The sequence below is a fragment of the Cavia porcellus genome, unplaced genomic scaffold (genome assembly GCF_034190915.1).
Source record: "Cavia porcellus strain 051 isolate PalLab524CR breed Dunkin Hartley unplaced genomic scaffold, mCavPor4.1 scaffold_27, whole genome shotgun sequence".
Lineage (NCBI taxonomy): Eukaryota > Metazoa > Chordata > Mammalia > Rodentia > Caviidae > Cavia > Cavia porcellus.
The window spans coordinates 3,028,031-3,049,121 of record NW_026947510.1 but is presented as its reverse complement, the minus strand read 5'-3'; the positions used below and the strand labels follow the sequence as shown (position 1 = coordinate 3,049,121).

The 21,091-nt window shown below is 43.5% G+C and overlaps 1 protein-coding gene and 1 long non-coding RNA gene across 4 annotated transcripts in view; both read right to left on the bottom strand.

Annotated features, from left to right (window-relative positions):
• Nucleotides 1-21,091, bottom strand: part of LOC101788168 (uncharacterized) — a 143,926-nt gene that overhangs the window by 85,102 nt on the left and 37,733 nt on the right. The window lies entirely within an intron of this gene.
• Nucleotides 10,582-19,786, bottom strand: Kcna1 (potassium voltage-gated channel subfamily A member 1). Its single transcript, XM_005000681.4, has 2 exons — nt 18,321-19,786; nt 10,582-17,958 (listed from the first exon to the last, which is right to left on the bottom strand). Exon 2 carries the CDS (start codon nt 17,402-17,404, stop codon nt 15,917-15,919), a length of 1,488 nt encoding a protein of 495 aa, XP_005000738.1. The 5' UTR covers nt 17,405-17,958; nt 18,321-19,786; the 3' UTR covers nt 10,582-15,916.

The window sequence follows — 21,091 nt, the reverse complement described above, 5'->3', positions numbered from 1 at the left end:
CCTGTATCTTCTACAAAACTTGTAGGATTGTGCTTGGTAGTTTGTTTTAAAGTACTTTTGTGTGACCTGAGATTTTAAAAAGTGTGTATTCTAGCCTTTACTGTTTGATTCTTAAATGTGAAAGACTCAAAATTCTGTCTCAGCTGAAGCCCTAATGTTGAAGATGTTGAAGTCCAGAATCGAGTTTTCTATACACTTGCATGAAGGAAAAGGATCATGAATCATGCTTCTAACCCCTCTCCAACCAACACAAACTCACGGCATCAGTCACAATAAAATCTAAAAGAAAGACAAGCAATCCAGGGACTCTCATCTATACAGATTTCTAAGGGAAGATCAGTAGAGTCTTACAGCCAAATATTTTTATGAGGTTGATCAAAAACTATGGCAAGTGTTAAGTTGTTTTTATTACAGTAAAAGACATATCGCTATTAATCATCCTCAGAATCTCCCTCTCACTTCCAATACACTTATCCCATCATTCTCACCACTTTCTGAAGCAACTGTGGAAATCTTTTGTGAGTGCTTTTAATTGTTATGTCACAGCTGCCATGATGTCCTGAATTAACTCAAAATATTCACTTTTCATTGTCATTTTGACTTTGGGCAAGAATCAAAGTCACAAGGTGCCAGATTCAGTGAATAAGGTAGATGAGGACCCACCACAATGTTGCTACAGAACTGATATTCCACGGGATGGTTGGCATTCACCAGCAGCAGTCATTGTATTTTTTATCACACTGCATAAAGAAACTCATGAAAGAGAACTTCCAGAACTGCTTCAGAAAGTGGCAAGAACCATGCAATAGTGTTACATTGAGATGGAGGATTCCGAGGGAGATTAGTGGCCATGTATCTTTTACTGTCATAAATGTTTTAATTTCAACATTCACTGTATATTTTGATTTCCTCTTGTGTTTGCCGAGCCTAATCCATCCCTGGAGCTCCTGTATCTATTCACTTTACCTACAGAAGTGGTTCTTTTCTTCACAGAAGACACAGGGATGTTAATGTCTCATTTGCTTGAGAACCTTCAGGGTTATGATCAGCTCTGCAGGGAGCAGGTCATCTGTTTGGGAGCTTTCTTGTGTTTTTAGGAAGAATGAACTAACCACTCTGATGTTTCTGGAGTGCTAGAGAAAATGTGCGTTTCTCTTCCAACTCAGTCTTCCTAATCAGTCACTTTTCTAGAAGATTCTATGGATTGGAAATGAGAATATCATGAGCTGTTCTTTTATGAACAGCTAGAAATTTTTAATTTAAAAAATTTTTAAAGAAAAAAGCAAAGGCACTACAACGGGACAAACATATAGACCAAAACAATATTTCCAGCAAGGAAGTAAGAGCACCCAACCCAAACGATGGAGGGCTGCCTGCTGCTTTCTCTCCTTTTGTTCAGAGAATCACTGCTTCTTATAGTCACTTGTTTCCCGAATCTGTTAATAGCTGGATATCATTGGGTGTTTGACACCTCCGAAATTGGCTAACCTTGCTATGGCTAACCCAATTTTATTCCTAGATGGTTAGTTTACGATGAGCAGAGATCATGGGTTTTCATGATTTATGATGTAAACCAGAAGCAATTAGATTTTGTATCCTAAACTTCAATTATTACAATACTAATATATGGGATTTAAAATACAAAGTCTAGATCCTCTACACAACTATGATTCAATACCACACAATGGCAGCAAGTTGGGGAATCCCATTTGTTCTCCAAAATATTTTCAAATCCATTCTTGATTGGATGTTTCCAACATAATAAGCTAGTCTTTGTTATAGAATGCAAATTTGTTGCCAGCGGGTTGGAGACACCAGGTAATAGGAATCACCATTAATCACATAGTCCTGATATGTTTTTAGATGCAAGCACAAAGCTACCCAAACAATTAGTTCCCTGGAGGTGTGCTTTCTGATAACTCTGCTGTTTGTAGACCGTATGTCACGCTGACTCACGTAATGAGGATGCAGGTGTACGAACTGCATGCCGAGTGGCTCTAAGTAGGCCACAAAAACACTTAGGGGCATGGCAATAGTGCCACAAGGGCTAAGACTTGGCTTTTAAAAAGCCTCTTCCCACCAGCTCCCCTCTAGGCACTTCTTTATCATCCATGTGACACGTTAAGAGGAAATGCTAATGTTCTACAGATGCATTAAGTCACACAAGTGGTCTGGTGCATTTGTCTGGGACCTCAAAGCAGTACATCAGAGAGGTGCCCAGACACAGGGAGGGGCAGCCTATTAACTTCATCCCAACCTGCTCTCTGAGCATGCATTACAAGGGAGCACGATCGCCCAGCCTGTGCCATTAGGCAGCATTAGCCCCCATCGCCCAATGCTTCTGTTTAATAATTGAGCTCGATCCATACAGGAGAGCTCAGGCTGGTCTGGAGCAGGCCTGCTGGTGTGCATTAGAACAGAGCATCTCCAGGGGCCAGCAAGCACTCTGTCCATTTAACAAGTCGATCTATAAACTACAGTCAACTCCTGCATATTAGAAACTGATGATCCCTCTGATGAATGTTTTCTTTTCACTGTTCACCTTGTCTCTTCTTGATGCCTTTCCTTTAGTCACAGATGAACTTATTCATACTGGGAGCCCTGACCTGCTGCTCTGGCCCCCTTCGTGCCTGGAGAACTCCTTGTCTCAGCTGGAAGTGCTCTCAGCCATCAGCTATCATGGAGACCTGCCTCTGAGAAGAGAATTGTCTAGTCCACGGTCATGTTCTTCTGAGGCTGCTGCATCCCAAGACAGGGCAACAAGAGAGTCTAAAAGTTGTCCTCTGCTCCAACTCAGGACTACCCTGAAGGACTCCCCTAGCATCAGAGCTGCTGCAGGAATGAGTGGACCTTTGTGTTGGCTGTTTCAGTACAGCTTCTCCTTCTGTTCACCTCTACCTGTCTACTTCCCCTCAGGTACTGTCCTAAAAACACTCTTTAACAGTCTTCCTGCCTTGATATTGATTCCACAGAGTCTGAGAAAGAAACACATATATCTTACCTCTTCTCAAGTGGCACAAGTGATGATCAAATAAAATATTGTGCATGAAAGTTCTTTATAAATCATAAAATATCATAAAAAGAATATTTATTATTTCCCCATTAACTAAGACACAAGTAAATTATATGGAATTTGCATGTAGGTGGACAAAAGCACACCCTTCCTGTGGTCTACAAACTGAGGGTTTAAAGCTAAAGGCTCCAAGGTTACAGAGGTGTGAATTTCAACACTAAAACTGCATATTTAGCACATTATGTCACATACATTTTCATTCATTTATGACAAGGTTTCCATTCATCCAAATTTGAGAAGCATTGCTGGACTTGGCAAACACATAGCACCTTTTTCCAGGTGTCCAGATAGTCCAGCATGAGATATTCAGCCCAATAAATGTGATTGAGACAAGATATTCTTGCTAAAACCTGTATTTATAAAGTAGCAAATAGTCTTGGAGTAGGATAAAGATAAGCAATTGGCCACAAACCCAAAATTCAAGGTGATAAAACATTTGGCCTAATATCCACACAACAGTGTCCTGCTCCCACAGGAACAGACCAATGTTCAGAGATGGTCACACATCCAGTCCTATCAACACTCCATGTTCGTACTGCCCAGCTCAGTTCACTGTCCATTGCTTTGAGTTTGAGGAGCAGATGGGAGTAGAAACAAAAGCCAGGTGGAATCAGAGTGAGCCTCAGCAACACAGTCACTGTGGTGAGCACCCTGCATCCAAAGAACAGTGTCATGGGTTTCCCAGATCCTGCTGTTTGGTGTTTTTTGTTTTGTTTTGTTTGTTTATTTCTTTGAAATGGCAGATTCTCTAATTGCAAATGAAAATGTTACACTGATGTCTTAATGAGGTTTGGTTTTTGATTAATTGCAAGGGACTGGCACTATATCTTTAGTATCAATTGATAGTGTTTTCTCCTTGGAGCTAGCGCATACCTACCCTGTAACACAAGTGATACTAACCGGTTCACAAACAGGTAGATGAGTAAAGGTCACAGAGATGTGTGAGTGCATGAGTGTGTTCACATGTGTGTAGTCGTGTGCTATATGTTAGAGGTAGATGTTTCTCTGGACTTAGAGATATCAGGCCCCCCAACCAGTGGTAAACAGGAATTTAATAGCATAAGCAGGGTATGAAGCCTACCTAAATAGTATTCCAATTGTAGAGACTCCTCCACCAGTCTTTCTTCTAACAGTCTCATTTCTCCATCTTCAAATTAAGTGTCCATTTACTAATTTAGAATTTACTAATATCCTAGTAAATTCTAAACCCTCAGGAAACATCAGAAAGTGTGTAATCATCAACTGCAAAGATTATGTTCTAGCAAATCAAAGCTCAGATAGCCTAAGACTGTGAACAGCAATCTTCTAGCAAAATTCCACGTCAACCTCTGGCCTCCGAAGGAAACAGGACTAACTGTGAAAAATACACCAATCCAGTCCTGAACAGACAGGATGGAGAAACAGCCTCTGAAATGTTTAGGCAAAGTCATGAGAGAGAACTCAATTATTAACAAAACATTTGATTAAAATGACAGCCTCTGTCAATGAACCACAAATAAGATTCCTCCCCAAAGGAGAGAATAGGAGAAATCAGACTTCATTGAGAATCTTAACTACTATGTTTCTGAATTGGGGAATGGGACCCTGTACAATAAATAAATGTCAGCCTAAGCAAAAGTGTTGGGAATTATTGTTACAGGTTACGAAGTACAGGGTTTTCATTCATAGAATGATTGCCTGAGAATGTGAATGCATATATATTTGAGTGAGATTTATGTGAATCATAGAGATTGCAACGAATATAATCATCAAGTGTAATGAAAATATACCAAAAACATGGTTATTCTCACTGCAATAGTTGTTATAAGATTCTGTCTTTAAAAATCACCTTCAATCATTTCCCTAAAGATTCATATTTAGGTTTGGAACCTAATGAAATGTTACTCTTCGTTTTGAACACTAGAACTCTAAAGTTTCCCAAGATCTTAGCTGAATTTCAATCTTCTGTATTTCCTTTCTGCTCTACAAGACTATGTATAGACTGTCATAACCTGGACTCCTGGTGTTTACCTTAGTAAATTCCATCAGCTTTCTGGATAGTCTTGTCCCAAGTCCAATAACCAATTCTATCACAATTTGATCATGCACTGAACACACACTAACCTGAGATGATATATATCTGGCCTTCTAAAGACAGCACAATAGTACCAACATAACTCCAGATAATTAACAAGTGACTTGATCTACTCTCCAGGTGAGCCAAGTCCCACATGTCCATTGACCTCACCCCGTTTTCTAATCACCTGAGAATCTGAAACTGCACTGTTATCTCAGGCAACCTTCCTATTGCCAGGCACATAAACACAATTATTTATATTTTAACATCACATTCTTGCTGCAACCCTTTAAGAATTATAATTAAAGTATTTGAATTTTAATCAAGTTTTTACTTTTCTTCATATCATATATATATCATATCATATATATATGATATGAGGTTTGGTTTTTGATTAATTGCAGGGGACTGCCACTATATCTTTAGTATCAATTGATAGTGTTTTCTCCTTGGAGCTAGTGTATACCTACCCTGTAACACAAGTGATACTAACAGGTTCACAAACAGGTAAAGGTCATATATGATATATATATATATATATATATATATATAATATATATTCATATCATATATATCTATATATATGATATTATATATGATTATATATATTACTAAAGCATTCTGCTCTGAGGCATCTTTTGAAGAATTTTGCAGTGTGCAAACCCAACCCATTTTCTTAACACAGTAACCCTTACATACAGGTGCATTATGCCATTCTTGGAGTGACCAACACTATGATTAAATGATATTTACAGTGCTCATTTTTATCCACTGAGTGAATATTATTTTTAAATGCCAACAAATGTGATTTTCATCATGTTGAAATTTCAAAGACAGCTATTCCATCTTCACTAGAAATATCCTGTAACAATAAGCTAATATCCTGCAATTTTTCAAAAACGTAGGTAGGCGTCTCATCTTTGAAGGGCTGACATAAGTACGACTTTCTCTAAGATTAAAAGAATGTTTTGCCTGTTAATAATGAAGGAAGAACATGCTGTGCAGTGAGTCTTAGTCTTAGACAAGTTCCTCTTTGAAACTCACATATAACTAAATTATTTCCTTTCTGAGGAATAAAAAGACATTGCATAGAATTCAAAAAGACAGAGAGGGAGAGTGCAATTATTAATGTAAATATAATTAAAATATCTTGGATTTCCAAACACTCTTAATTCACTATATCGAGAAATAAGAATTTTTAGTAAAAGTTGGATTTAGCCCTAAGCTCAAAGCATAATTATGTTTTTTATTAGTTTTTTATTTTAATAAAACAAAACAGGAAAAAGGATAGAAATAATACAGAATTTTTTAAAAAAAGAAAAAATTGACACCAGTTAATATATTACACATTGTTATCTTAGAAACAGTTGTTCAGGTTACAAGATCTAGGCATAAAAAATTATCAAACAAACAATGACAGCACACACTGTTCTTTTTGATGAACTAACAGTGAACTAGTAGTAAAGGAGTATATATCTATCTTACGCACGTATACATACATACAGTTGTATGTGTATACCTACATGTACACAATCTTTCCTTTCTTCCATTCCTTTTGAGCACTTTATTTCCCTTTCATTATTACAACATCTATTGTACATTTTGGATCTTATTACTCTTTCAGTTTATTGTTATTATTATTTATTTTTTACACGAGGCAGACAATATAATATTTACAAATGTGAGTCCGATTTATTTCACTTATTATCTTAAAGTTAAGCCCCTGTTCATTGACCATTTCTGATTTCCATTCTGACCATCTCTAATTTCCATTATGAAAAAAGTAAATTTCAACTGGAGTTAGTTTCTCTGGAGATGTCACTAGAATGAATTTAATGTTCAGCATTGAAACAATACTTAAAAGAGGCTCTCTATCATAGCAAACATGGACACACCACATAAAAACTATTTTTAAAAATCACTAATAGATAAGTTAACTCAATTTAGCTCTTGAATGTCATCCTCTAGGAAAATCTTTTGTGAATCAAAGATTCTAATTGATTTCCCACTTCTTAATTACGGTAAATTCCCATACAGTGAATTTCTACCATGTTTTACTGCTGTATAAATCTAATTATTTTTAAAAGGAAGGGCTAGATTACCACAGAGATCTGTAACTTATAAATTCTTATAAGCATCTTTATAGTATTGCTATTCTGAAATCGTATTGGCTCATAGGTACTTGTGAGGGTCGTTCTAGTTTTAGTAAGGACAGCTAATAGTTTCTTATATTGATAAAATAGCTCTCAAACAAGCAGATAACAAAACTGCCCAACCAACGTCTTGCTTTGTTTCTCAATATTTATGGATGGACAAGAAAAAAGTCAAACCAGGTAACATTTTGCACACAAGGAAACGAGGCAATCAGAAGTGATAAAATTCTTAGATACCTTCTTGTTCCTTGACATATAGTACCATGGCAGAGCCTCTTGATACTTATGGTTCAGAGATATGAAATAGGATCCACATCACAGAGCAGGGGATAAACAGGATTAGAAATGGTGGCTCTGCCTGCTTCAGGCTGCTGACTGTCTGATGTTAGGTGTAGGCCACACCGAAGTTTCCTCCGGAAAACACCTCCACCCCCAGAGCTTCAACCACCCGAGTTAACGCTCTACAGCAAGTACCTTATCTCCCAGAATATTCCTCTAGAATATGTTCCTGCTCTGGGGAGGTTTAACTCAATGGCATTCTCCTCTTACTCTTCCTTTCATTGTTAATTAATAACATATCCATTACTACTCCTGCTTACAAAACACATTTGAATTTGTTAAACATATAGACCTGTATTATCTCATTTAATCTATACACCTTTAGGAGGTATTAGTTTCTATTGAGAAACAAGCAACTAAAAGGCTCAAAGAGACTAACTGCCTATGCAAAATCCCCTGATCTTTCTTAAACACAGGCCAAGACACTTTCTAACGTTCAAGAAACCCAATAACCATTCAGTCCGTAGCATGAGCCAGACACTAAACCATAGAATCCCTAATATACCCAGGCCTGCTCTCTCTTGAGCAGGTCCCTTAGCCCACAAAATAAAAATACCCATCACAGTCCTATCTAATTTGCCAAGAAGAATAAAATAATATAATTAAGGAGAAAGTGATTTGCAAACTGCAAAGAGAGCTACACTAAATAAGTGTTGCTATTTGCACCTTACTGGGGAAAACCTGCCAGATCGCCTTTAAGTTTATGTCAGCGAAGAGTTGTTGGTGATAGGAAAAATGGGTGATGAAGAGAATGCTATGAAAGGGCAAACAGGGATGGACAGAAAGATCCAGCCTCGTTCTATACATCAGAACCCAGGTAAAGCCCTCAATGGATAAATGGTCTGTGGAACATATTTCTTTGTTAGTTAACACATCTCCAATCTCTAGAAAAAAAGCTTGAGTTAAGGATTAATTCGAGCAGGAACATTCTGAGATTAAAAATATCATTAAAAGAATACCTACAGGTTCTAACCAGACAGTCAAAGTGGTACGGCCTTATTCAGTTCTGGATTCTATGCCTCAGCACCGAAAATAAAAACCAAAACGCGAAAGATTCTAGCCATAGTTCAGATCCAAACAAAACTGCTAAAGTTAAAGGATTTAGAATTGAAATCTTTTATCACAGCAGGAAGCAAAGGAGACATGCATTAGAATCACTGTGTTTTCATCAATTCTAAGATTTCTTTTTTAAAAATACACATTGTTCTAGCTCTAAAATCAGGATGAATCAATGTAACAGGGAATCCTAACACTCACTATTCTCTCACAGATATATCAAATAGTGGTGCATTTTATGTTGATGGGATCTTTGCTTTAATTAATTTAATAGGGAAATTTGGGTTACCTGTTTTAGGTTTGTTCCAAGGAAAGCTTTCCAGTTTCACAGCTGGGACATGTTGAGCCTTATCTGCACAGAACTTGCAACCAGGGGCCTCAATGCTGACCTCCTCAAGATAGCGTATAGAAGTAGGGACCACAGAGGCAGCTTCCTTACCCAGAAGTGGAAGTACTTTGATCAGATCCTATGGCTGTCTACCCTCCACTGCTCTGGTTGGCCTTCTCTACAGCAGTGTCTGCTTGAAGAAGAACATTTTGGGACTGAACAGTGGACTGTTCAGTGCACACTGAAGATGGTACGTGCAATGGAACATGAGCCCACTACTGTTGGGACAGATCTAGCTTTCTCCTAGTTTCTTAGTCAGATGTTAACGTGGTCTGTCATCTTATCATCTAACCTTAAATGAAAAATCACAGACAGCTTAAACAGTCTCTGTCATAGTTTATGTCGGTGGCCCCCAGGCCTCATGAGTTTGCATTGTGCATTTGTGATTGGTTCATTGTCTAGTGCTTGGATTGATGGTGTCAGTGCTCCACCCACATAGGGGTGGAGCCAGGATGTGATGTAATGGCAGGAAGAAGGTGTGTCTTGCTCTTTTGCCAGTTTCAGCCTTGCTGTTTGCAACCTTCATGAACTTCGGCCCTGCCATGCCAGCCGGCCTTGGAGGCAACTGAGTATGGACTGAAACCTCCAAAAACTGTAGGAAATAAACCTTTCCTTTCCCAACTTGGTGCATCAGGTATTTTGTCTCAGCGATGAGTAAAAAGTAACTAAGACAGCCTCCAAATCTGCTTTCAGCAGCAGCTGCTACAGCAAAAGCAAGATTCATCTCTACCTCTTACATGGAACCCGTCACCATGCAAGAGAACTCCATGACAAGGCACCAGCTGCCCCGGTGCACAGGGCACATCACAGGCACCCATCCTGAAGTGTGCAACCCTGTCTTCTGGAACAGGAAATCACTGGTGTAAAATGGGATAAGCACAAAGAAAGAGAAGGTCCCAATCTTAAGAAGAGTCCAAAAAATGCATCAAAAGTCATTAAAAAACAGGAAGAAAGAAATATCAACAATACACAGAACTATGTGGGAAAAGAACAGGTGAAGAGCAACGAGGAACCACTTTGCTTTGTCACCTCAAAAATCACTTCTAATACCACGGTGTAACTCTCAAGTTGTTAGGCGCCAGCCCACAGCACTGTCACATGTGCGTGCACGCACACACACACACCTAGCTAACTTTCCCACCACATCTCAGACTGGATGAAAAAACAGTTTCTGATTAATAGCAATATAAGCAAATATAACCAATGACTTACTCCTTCTAGTCTCATTTTATTTTATTTTGTCCTTTTTACAGCTTGATCCACCATTACTTTCACAGGCCAAATTCCAACAGCCTCCACTCGGGATCTTACCTGAGCCCAAACTGTTATCAAACTATTATCAAAACGCAACCCCGCTGCAAGTCCTCAGTAGAAACCTCCATGAGCACCAAAGGAAACAAGGCTCCTTCTCCATTCCATCTTGGCTCACAGAGACCCTATACCAGAGGGTATAAACAAAGGGCCCCCCAAAGGTCATTTAAAGAGGAGACAAATAAGCAGACAAGGCAGTCCATAATAAGATCCTTAAAAATTATCTTTAATTGATGCCAAGTATGAACAGATCATAAAGTGACAGAAGCAAGTAAAATTGCATAGATGAAAACTATGCGCATCGATTAGGTTCTCAATTCATAACATTCAATGTCCTCTACCCGACGTGGTGAACAGTTAGGACGAGGGGACGGCCAGGGTGGGGGAAATGAGACACATCTTTAACTCAAGGGGGAGGCAACTGGCAAATTCAAGAAGTAAAAGAAAATCTTTTCAGCTTAAATGGTTTGTTGTCCTAACGGTGCACTTCAAGTTACTACTACTCAGTTTTCACTCCTAACCTCTGTAATGCTGTCGTTAATACCAGACATGTGTCATAAAGAAATCCACGCAGACTGCTTACAGTCACTGCACACGGGATTCCAAAACAGTGCACTAAGGAGGAGAAAGGGCATCTGCAAAGTTTGGAAAGGAGACAGCTTTTGACCTGGAGTATTCTGCAAGGGTTTTTTTGTTTTGTTTTGTTTTGTTTTGTTTCATTTCCTTATATCATTCCTCACTCTTCTCTGATTGTAGGACAAAATTTTCTAGACACTGTGAAGCTCCAGATCATAAATGAAAATCACTGTCACTCAGATCCCTAAAGCTCCCCAAAGCTCACAGCCACGAGGTCAGTGAGGCCTTACCCTGCACATACACACTGGGCTTTCCCAGAGAGCCCATGGTCATTTCGTCTGAGCAAAGAGACTAGCCTTTGATCTGCAGGCTTCTCACCTATGTCTGTCTACACCCTGAATAAGTCTGCACAGTGATCCAAGGTAATGGAATAGTTTTGGTTAACAATTAAGTTCCTGTTCGCTTCATTACAAAAGTGGTAAGTAATGTACATTCCTTTAAAATTTACCTGAGTCATGCCAGACATATTCACATATACCCTGAAATTCCCCGATATAAATACAAGTGCTAATATACTGCATGGGAGATGAGAGGCCACTTCCTGAGATCAATTCAACTTGGTGGGGGGGAGGGGTGTCTGGTCTTAAAATTTTAAGTTTGTTTATCTTCTTAACATGAACATAAACACCAAAGGACTTCACTTTTGCTTGAAAAATACTGAAAGATGAAGTGGTTGTTTGGCAGTTTAGTCTTTCTAACAATTTTATTCTATGGATAGTTGCCACCCACCAATTCTCACCACTCCCAGGAATAAGTTGTTCCTGGAAGAAAATGGGGAATTGCCTTCTGCTAATGTTCTCGCTCTCATGCCTGCTCAGTTCAATCTATTAAATTTAAAATCAGTTTTAAAAATCATAGGTTTGGAAGTCTCCTATAGTAAATGGGAGGGTTAGGAACTATGTTTTACGGATTCTTTCAGACAATGTGAAAAATGTGTAACTATATGCAATATGAAGAAGGCCCTTTATGGACCAAACTAAATTTCCAGTTAGGAAATCTAGTCCTCATTTACCATTTCTGTGTATCTTTTGGTCATATTCTCTAGTGAATGAGGATCGTAGTGTCCCTCGTGCTTCAGCTCCACCGCTGTGGAATCTAAACGCACTGTGCAACTCTGTTGGACAAATGCCTGTCCACTGGCCAGAACGTGGGATAAAAGCTTGCTGTTCATGGATCACGTTTTGCTGGGGTATCTCACTAACATATACCCAGCCAATGAACTTACTGATCATCAGGTCTCAAAGGAAGGAGGTGTGCACAGATGGCTATGGGGGAAAGATGCAAAAAACAGAAAAACAAAAACAAAAAACCCAAATCTTTTCTGGCTAGGATCTGATACCTAGAAATCTGAGGACAGAGAAAATTAACGTCTTTGGTCTCTCTGGTTCAGATCACTTGAGGTGAGTTCATCACATCAGAGATTCTGGGATGACTAAAAGCCCTGACGTGGCCCAACCTTCCAGTGCCACCCTGTTGAACTAGGGCACCCAGCTGGAAGGGCTGAGCTATGGCTATCAGCACATCAGAAGTCTTCTTCTGAAGAAAACTAATAATCAGGGCCATGAGCCATCAAAGCTCAGGATCTAAGGGGATGGAAAGGCAAAAAGTCTGATAAAATGAATATGAGATAAGTAAACCAAACGACAGTCATTCCTTAGTAGGTAGTTTTGTTAAGTGCACCTTCAGGCCTACAAAGACATTTCAGCACATTACAGTGCAAGGGATAAGAGCTTAGTCGGACGTTGCATGCCTATGCTACACTATGATAATCCCTGTACTCCAGTCTCACTAAATTCACTGCAATGAGCTACCGATGGATAAGCAGTATTCCTTCTCCCCCATAACACCCCAATTTCATAACAACAGCTCATCCCCAGCCCCAGTACAACAGCTTCCCTGCATGCAGCACTTATTCCTGTAATGCGTGCAGAAGAATCAGTCAATCCAGAGTGACTATGAGGAAGGAGTCCGCTGAGCAGCCAGGGTCCGTTTTACAGGCTTGGTCTTGTTCTCTCATCCTCTAACCCATCCATTCCACAGTACTGAGAGGATTATTGCTGTTAACAGAGTGCAGTGTTTTAAATTCTGTTGTGTCCTAGACCTCAAAGTCAAAAGAAAAGATCAAGATAATCCTGGAATTGGAGGAGGCTTTGGCACTTCCCTTCAATCTGGGAGGACTGCGGAACAAGCAGGAGACGGACAGCCAGGAGGAGTTTGGAGGAACATCACACAGAAGGAGTTAATGCCCTGGAGTCAGAGGCTATACTGTTGTTGGCCCCTCGTCTTCGGGAAGTGTGCTATGTTCATCTTTCGGATTCACAAAAGTTGCACAGGGAACAAAGCATCCGTGTTCTTTCCTTTAATCCAGTCAGTCAGTCTGACTTGGTTGTCCTCTGGTTGATTGCCTGACTGACAGTTTGCATACAGAATAGTGAAAGGGATGGAGGAACAGGGAAAATCAGAGAAAAGGCAGGGCAGGAACGTAACGTAGTTAACAGCAGGCAACTAGAAGTTAAGTGCAGAATGAAGGTTTTCCACTTCGTTGTCCTTAGAAAGCGTATGAGTACGTCTTTATTGGTGGACAGCTGCTGGCTCTTTGCACTGGTTCAGGGTCCCCACCATTCTCTACAGATGCCGGGGGTGGCAGAAGTTAGATGCTCAGCCTGTGAAGTGACTGCCAGGTGGGACGATCACAGCTGCATCATAGGAAACCTAAATGAGGTGGGCCAGGAGGGAAGGCCTAGGAGAGGTCGTTATGCACTGAGTGCCCCTAAATCCACTATGATGCCTAAGAAGACCAGACTATCAGAGATTTGCAAAGTACTATAGTGAACAGGAAAAGAATAAGGAAATGTACCAGGAGCACATGCTGGACCCGACGAAGCTTTGCATGTCTAGAGTGACTCTCCATAGGATACAAATTCCCAAAAAGTTTCTTGGTTTCCAATAGAGAAGAAGAAGTTAAAAAAAAATGAGTTCGTGATCCAGGTCCAGTTCAAAGATGGGTCTCAGGTCACGTTCAGAGTCAGGTTGCCCAAGGGACCAAGTCCAGTGGATGGTCAGAGAGACAGCATTCCTCTGTATCTCTCCTCTCCAGGATCTAGGATGGTGTGGGCTTCTCACAGTGGTGAAGTGAGAGAGTGAGGATGGAAAAACAAACAAACAAACAAACAAAAAAGCAAAGTATCTATGTCCCAACCCTTCCTTCCCTCTTACGTAACTTCTCAGCTGTGTTATGGAGGCACTGTCTTCAGTTCACTGTGGGTACAGGATAAAGGCACTAAGCAACTATTAAATCAATTGGTTGAGTTTCTTCAGGGAGCCTCAAGGGGAGAGTCAAAGTCTCAACAGACTTCAAATTATGACTGCAAAAAGAAATCAGCTCTGCTTTGGATGCATACAAGAGATAAACATTATCATTTACATCCTAAGAATGCACCAAAAACATGCAATATTGCACCTTTTTGTGTTTGTTTTGCTTGGTGTATCTTCAGCTAGAAAGAATACTTGTTCTTAGGTGTTACTATATATACCTCGATGACTTTTATTAAGTTTCCACAGAGTTCCCATTTAAGGGATGGGCATATTGGTCCTCTCTCTGCCCCAACCTACACAGAAACTTGACGCTTCCCTTGATCAACCGCAGGAAAATTAACTGAGTCTCCCACCCCCACCCCTATTATTTCTTTTGGGCCTTTCGTCCCATGGACTGGTAAATTTTTATTATTTTTAAACTTTTTATTACTGAAATCATGCATTAATTAATTCAAGGTACATCTTCATCAAATAGGCCATAATGCTGAATAAGAGAACATGCTGTGAGCTCCAAAAAGTTATTGTTCCCATCTGACTAACATACGTACTTAAATACAGTCCTTTATTTACTAAAAGAGTTAATAAATGAAGGAGTGCACTTTTGGTGAATGCAAATGAAAAAGGATCTATTTTTAGAAGAGTCAATTTCAACGTAAACTTATTCCCTATTGTCTGGGTTAACATTAGGCATGCGATTATAAAATAAATGTTACCGGATTAGAGCATGCTTACATGTAACTCCATTTGTGCTCTCTTGCAATAAGGAGACTAAGATTTGACATCCAGTTCTGAAGACCAGGGGCAGGGGGCAGGACTGGAGAGGAAAGACCTGTGTTTGGATTCCCTGCAGTTAAGAAATCTTAGCAGCACTGCAGATGAATCAATTAGATTAACTCAGTTATTCTTTTCTTAGAGAAGAGTCTGGATAAGAAGTCTGAGAAGGAGGGCAGAGGGAAAATTCTCATAGATTAGGACCAATATCAGATTGATAAGGTGCTTTATGAGCCAGTCTGAAGTGATTCTGGTTTTGTTTACCTTTCAATATGCAGTTCAGCTGATCAAAAGAAAACCATGTATTCGTCGCCCATTGTAGCTGGTTTATTACGGTACATAGAATAGGTCAGAAGCACTGCCTTACTGTGCTGCAAGGTTTGCAAAAATCTTAAATTGGAGTTTGTGCAAATTTTAATTTTACATTTCTAACTAATCACCTGGATTTCAGTTTAAAAAAAATTTTTTACGAAGCCAAAGGATTAGAAATGTTTCAATAGGGGGAAACATAGGAATCTTATCTTACCTGGATTAGTTCATGGACTGTGTTTTTAAAGCTGGTTTTAGAAAATAACTCTTTCCTTTCCCATTTTTTTAACAAAATGAAAATAGTTTCCCTTTTTTTTTTTTTTAATTTTTGGCATGGATCTTGAAAATTTCTAGTTCGCCACTCCCAAAATTCACAATGCAACAATGCATTGACAGTTAAGTAAAGCATTCAAAGACTACTTAGTAAAGTATCTACAAAGTGTGACCTGAGTCACTGGGGTGTTTAAGTCTTTTTGAGTGGGGCTTTTTTGCCTGCTTACTTGCTTTTCCTAAACATCGGTGAGTAGCTTGCTCTTATTAACGCAGTTTTGGTTAGCTGTGGTGCAATTGCCAGTTCTGATATTGGCCTGTCTATAATGAGCTATGCTATTATTCATATCCTCTTCGATCTCCATGTACTCAGACTTGCTGATAGTGGAGGAGCTGCGGCGGCTGAGGTCACTGTCAGAGGCTAAGTTAGGAGAACTAACGTGGAGCAACTGAGCCTGCTCTTCCCCCTCAGTTTCTCGGTGGTAGAAATAGTTGAAATTGGACACAATGACAGGTACGGGCAGGGCAATTGTCAGCACACCAGCGATGGCACACAAGGAGCCCACGATCTTGCCTCCAATTGTCACAGGGTACATGTCACCGTATCCTACAGTGGTCATTGACACCACCGCCCACCAGAAAGCATCGGGGATACTGGAAAAGTGCGACTCAGCTTCTTCCGCCTCGGCAAAGTACACTGCACTAGAAAACAGGATGACCCCGATGAAGAGGAAAAAGATGAGCAGCCCTAACTCTCTCATACTAGCTTTGAGGGTCTGGCCCAGGATCTGGAGGCCCTTGGAGTGGCGGGAGAGTTTGAAGATTCTAAACACCCTTACCAGCCGAATGACCCTGAGGATGGCCAGCGAAGTGGCCTGCTCGCCCTTCTGATTTCCTTCCTGCTCAGCTATCTCCGTGCCCAGGGTAATAAAATAAGGAATGATGGCCACGATGTCAATGAAGTTCATGATGTTCTTAAAGAAGTCCGTCTTGCTGGGGCAGGCAAAGAAGCGCACCACCAGCTCGAAAGAGAACCAGATAATACACAAGGTCTCCACGATGAAGAAGGGGTCTGTGAAAATGTTGGAGCTGTAGACAACCGTGGTGTTATCGATGCGGTGGATGGTGCCCGTTAAGTCCTTTTCGTCCTTCAGCTCAGGGAGCGTCTCCAGGCAGAAGATGACGATGGAGATGAGGATGACCATGACAGAGACGATGGCGATGACCCTCGCGGGCCCTGAGCTTTCGGGGTACTCGAAGAGCAGCCACACCTGGCGCTGATATTCCTTCTCCGGCAGGGGGCGCTCCTCCTCCTTAATGAAGCCCTCATCCTCACGGAACTTCTCCATGGCTTCTTCGCCCAACTCGTAGAATTTGATCTCCTCTGAGAACATGTCCAGGGGCACGTTGACCGGCCTGCGCAGGCGACCCCCGGACTGGTAGTAGTAGAGGATGGCGTCGAAGCTGGGCCGGTTACGGTCAAAGAAGTACTCATTGCGGAGCGGATCAAAATAGCGCATGCGCTTCTTGGGGTTGCCCAGCAGCGTGTTGGGGAACTGCGCCAGGGTCTTGAGCTGCGTCTCGAAGCGCAGTCCGGAGATGTTGATCACCACGCGCTCGCAGCACTCGTGGTCGTCGTGGTCCGCCTGCCGGGGGTAGCTGCCCTCCTGGGGGTGGCCCGGGGCAGCGGAGGCTTCGTCGACATTGTCCCCCGACATCACCGTCATGGTGGAAGCGGGGCGCAGGGGCGGGAGGCCAAGAGAGAGCCCAGGAGGCTGCAAAACGGCGAGGTGCACGGAGTGGGGGTACCCGGGAGCCCCCACACACACCCGGACTGTGAGAGTCCGCGAGGCACAGGAGGAGGGGCTTCAAAGGTAACAAGGCCAGACACTACCTTCCCTCCACCTTTCCTTTCCCTAGGTTTGGGGGTCCCCTCCTCCTGCAGGCCCGAGTGTAGATTTTTTTTTTTTTTTTTTTTCTGTGCAAGGGTTGGTGGGGGCAGGGAGCTCTGGGTCTGCTTCGAGGGCTGTGTTTGGTATTTCTTCCTGCTCCTGCTCCGAGGTGCCTTAACGTAGTGTTGTTCTAGCGGACCGGGCCATGGCTTCCGGGCTTGCTCTGGCCTCCCCTCCCCTCCCCTCCACAGCCCCCGGGACTGGGTGCAGTGCTAGCTCAGCAGATCCCAGTGCCCACCACCCCCCGTGCTGCTCCTCGGCTCTCCCCCCTCCTACCCCTCTTCGCCTGCCGCCTTTAAGCTCCCACCAGGGCGATCGATCGATGGACGCTGCAGAGAAATAGAAAGTGATATGGGGTAGAAAATCAGAAGCATTCAGATGGGACGGACCTACAGACACCGAAGAGCACAGACTTTTAGCTGTTTAAGAAAACACTGGACTTTTACCGGGGTATCACATGCACACAAACAGACACACGCGACACCCAGAAATCCAAGTTTGGGGTTCTTCCATCCCAGTTTCCCCAACGCTTAGCAGCTGATCCGTTTAAACTTCGTTAAACTAGAAATCGGAAAAGCGCTGAGCGACGCTGGGGAAGCTTCGGGTCTCCGGGCAGCACTCCGGACCACCGGCCTCCCCCACCCGGGCACCCGCCCCCACCTCTGCGGCCCGGAACTGGGGAGCCCCCTACCTGACAGGCGGCTTGGCGCAGGCCGTGCAGGGTCGGCGGCGAGCCCGGGTGGAATGCGGCAGGTCGCCTTTGCAGTCCCCGGTGAAGCGCTGGCGGCCACCCGTGGCATCCGAGGCGCGGGCCCCTCGCCGCCCTCGCGCGTCCGCGCGTGCTGCGCCCCTCTCAGTCGGAGAGTTGTTCTCCTGAGCCGCTGCGGCGGAAACGTCCTTTCTCTACCCCCATTTCCAACCTGGAGACGGCGTCCTGCCTCCGGTGCAGGGAGTTCCAGAGGATGCGGAGATGCAAAGCAAAAACGCCACCCTCTCCCGAAGCTCCGAGGCAAATGACGATCGACAACACTCGCCCCCTCCGAACACGGAGGGAGCCCTCGACTCGTTCCCGAAGGAGGCGGGCTGATGTTAGCTCGGCTCTACATGGCGCGCTCGGGCTCTCCGCTCGCCGCTCCCCAGCGCGGCCCTGGCTAAGGCTGCCCCGCGCACCGGAGCCTTCAGAAGCGCCGAGTGCGGCAGGACGCGTGCAGCGGCAGCGGGTCCGCGCGCTCCATTTCTGGGCGCTGCAAGATCAGCAGAAACCTGAGAAAGCGCCTGGAATGCAGAGCAGCGATTGGCCCACCCAAGCGTGGGTTGGGGAGGGCGGGGGAGGGCAGGAGCGAGGAGGTAGATGGAAAATAGGAGGGGGTGGCTAGGCAAAGGGGGGTTGCCATTCAGTTCCCACTCTGGCCGGCGCAGCTTTTTACTCTCCAGCCAGAAAAGCCGACCACCAGCTCTACTACCCTTGCGGTCTGCACCAGCCCTGTGCACGCCGGATCCCCGGCCGCGCGCGACCTTCCCCGGGAATTTCACATTGGGAATGGTCAGGTCCGACGCAATGCAGGCGCTGGTGTTCCTGGCAAAACTCCTGGACGGGTGTGCTCCTGTGCTGTGACACAGAATCCTCTTCCCTCGCCCTGCTCTACGTCTCCTGCAGGGAGCTTTCTGCAATCGCCCCGCTCCCCGTCAGCCCGGCGTCAGGGGCGCAGACTTGGATGGAGACCAGGGGCTGAGGACCCTAACGTGTCTGCCCTGTAGTGTGACCCGGAAAAGGCAGTAGTGCTGAGTTTTGGTCCCTCTTTACCTTAACCCAAGAGCCGAAGTTTCCTTACGATGGGATTATTTTGAAAGGCAGAAGATGTGACCTGCGGGGGACTAAAGGCGTTGTGGGTTTGTGGGCTTGTCTGCCAACTTGGTACTAATTGGAACGAATCTTGAAAAGCAATTCGCCTACTCACCTCCCACCTTCCGCCCAGCCTCCCGCAACCTCTTTCCCCGGCCTAGTGCCTACCGAAGGCTACATTCCGGGTTTGCAACTGATTCAGGAAAGGTTGCCCGGCAGCGCAAGGGACGCGCGTGGCACCCCGTGAGCCCAAGCGCTTCAATCTGCGCCCCCGGAGGCGCTGCGCCCCTGCTTGGCGGAGGGAATGCCGCCTGCAGCTTCCTGCGAGCTCTGCTGCGGAGTCGCCTATGAGGAATCAGAGCCGCCGCTCATTGGCTTCTCACGCAGCCTTGGGTCCGCCCCTTCGCACCACCAAGGCTCGCTCGCTGCCGCCCACACCGCCCACTGCTTTCATCTATGCCTGGGACCGCAGCTCCTTTGTGGTTAGTGCAAGGCGCGGGCTCTGCGGGGTAGACCAGGCTGTGCAACCATCCCGGCGTGGAGCTAGTTAAATTCCTCCTCCAGATTCAGACCCCAGCATTCCTTTCAGAGAATAAAAGTGTTTATTTTCTCCTCTCCTCTCCTCCAGATTCATAGCCCGCTTTTGTTTTATGAGAAATGAGTTCCCTCTTCAAGACCCTCTGCCCTTTCCCACATTCCACGTACATATTTGTACCCTTCTACCCCAGTAACTTCACAGTCCCCACGATCAGCACGACTGCTTTATCGCACAAACATAAAACCCACGAAGAAATGAGTGCAAGGCTGGGGCCCTGGTCTGTCAAGTCCCTGGAATTTGGTGCTTTGGTTGCTGCTGTTTAAGAGTCCTATTGGACATAACCCCGGTGCCCACCATAAACATTTCTGACAATGTTTTCCTGATGCCGAGCTTCTCTGCCCCCTTGTTTCTCTAGTGCTCTAACATCTCACACCCAATAACCCTCTCCCTCCGTGCAACGCCCCTAAACTGTCCTCTGTGCTCTGATTCAGCACTTGGAGATCCCCTTGCCAGGAGAGATTCACAGACTGCATAAAATCCCGCCTTCCTCAATTCAGAGTTTTTGGGGGGTCTTCAGGTAGAGCCAAGCTGGCTTTCCAAGGAATGGGAAACAAGTTGTGGAGATAACTCAGCATTCTTGATGGAGATGCTCCATTTGGAAGAGTCTGAAGAAATTAATTCACTCAACAAATATTTGCTCACTTCCAGGTATGTGTGAGACATTATTTTAGCACCAAAGACATAGAAATAACAAAAATTCACAAGACCTTGGGCCCTTTGGAGCTCACATTATGATGAGATACATAAATAGATAAGCCATGTATTATAATACCAGGTAAAGAGAAATAAGATAGGCTAGACAGTAAAAAAAATACAGATTTGCTGGTAGGAAGGGCCTCACTACAGAAGTATCAATTGAACAAAGTGGCTCAAGAAAAGAAAGAGCCAGGAATAGGAAAATCAAACCAATGGATTGAAGAACAAATGCAAAGGTCCTAGAACAAAGGCCAGGTGAGCGATAGAAAGGCCAGTATGGATAGAAAAATGCCATGGAGGAAGAGTGTCATAGGTGGATCAGAAA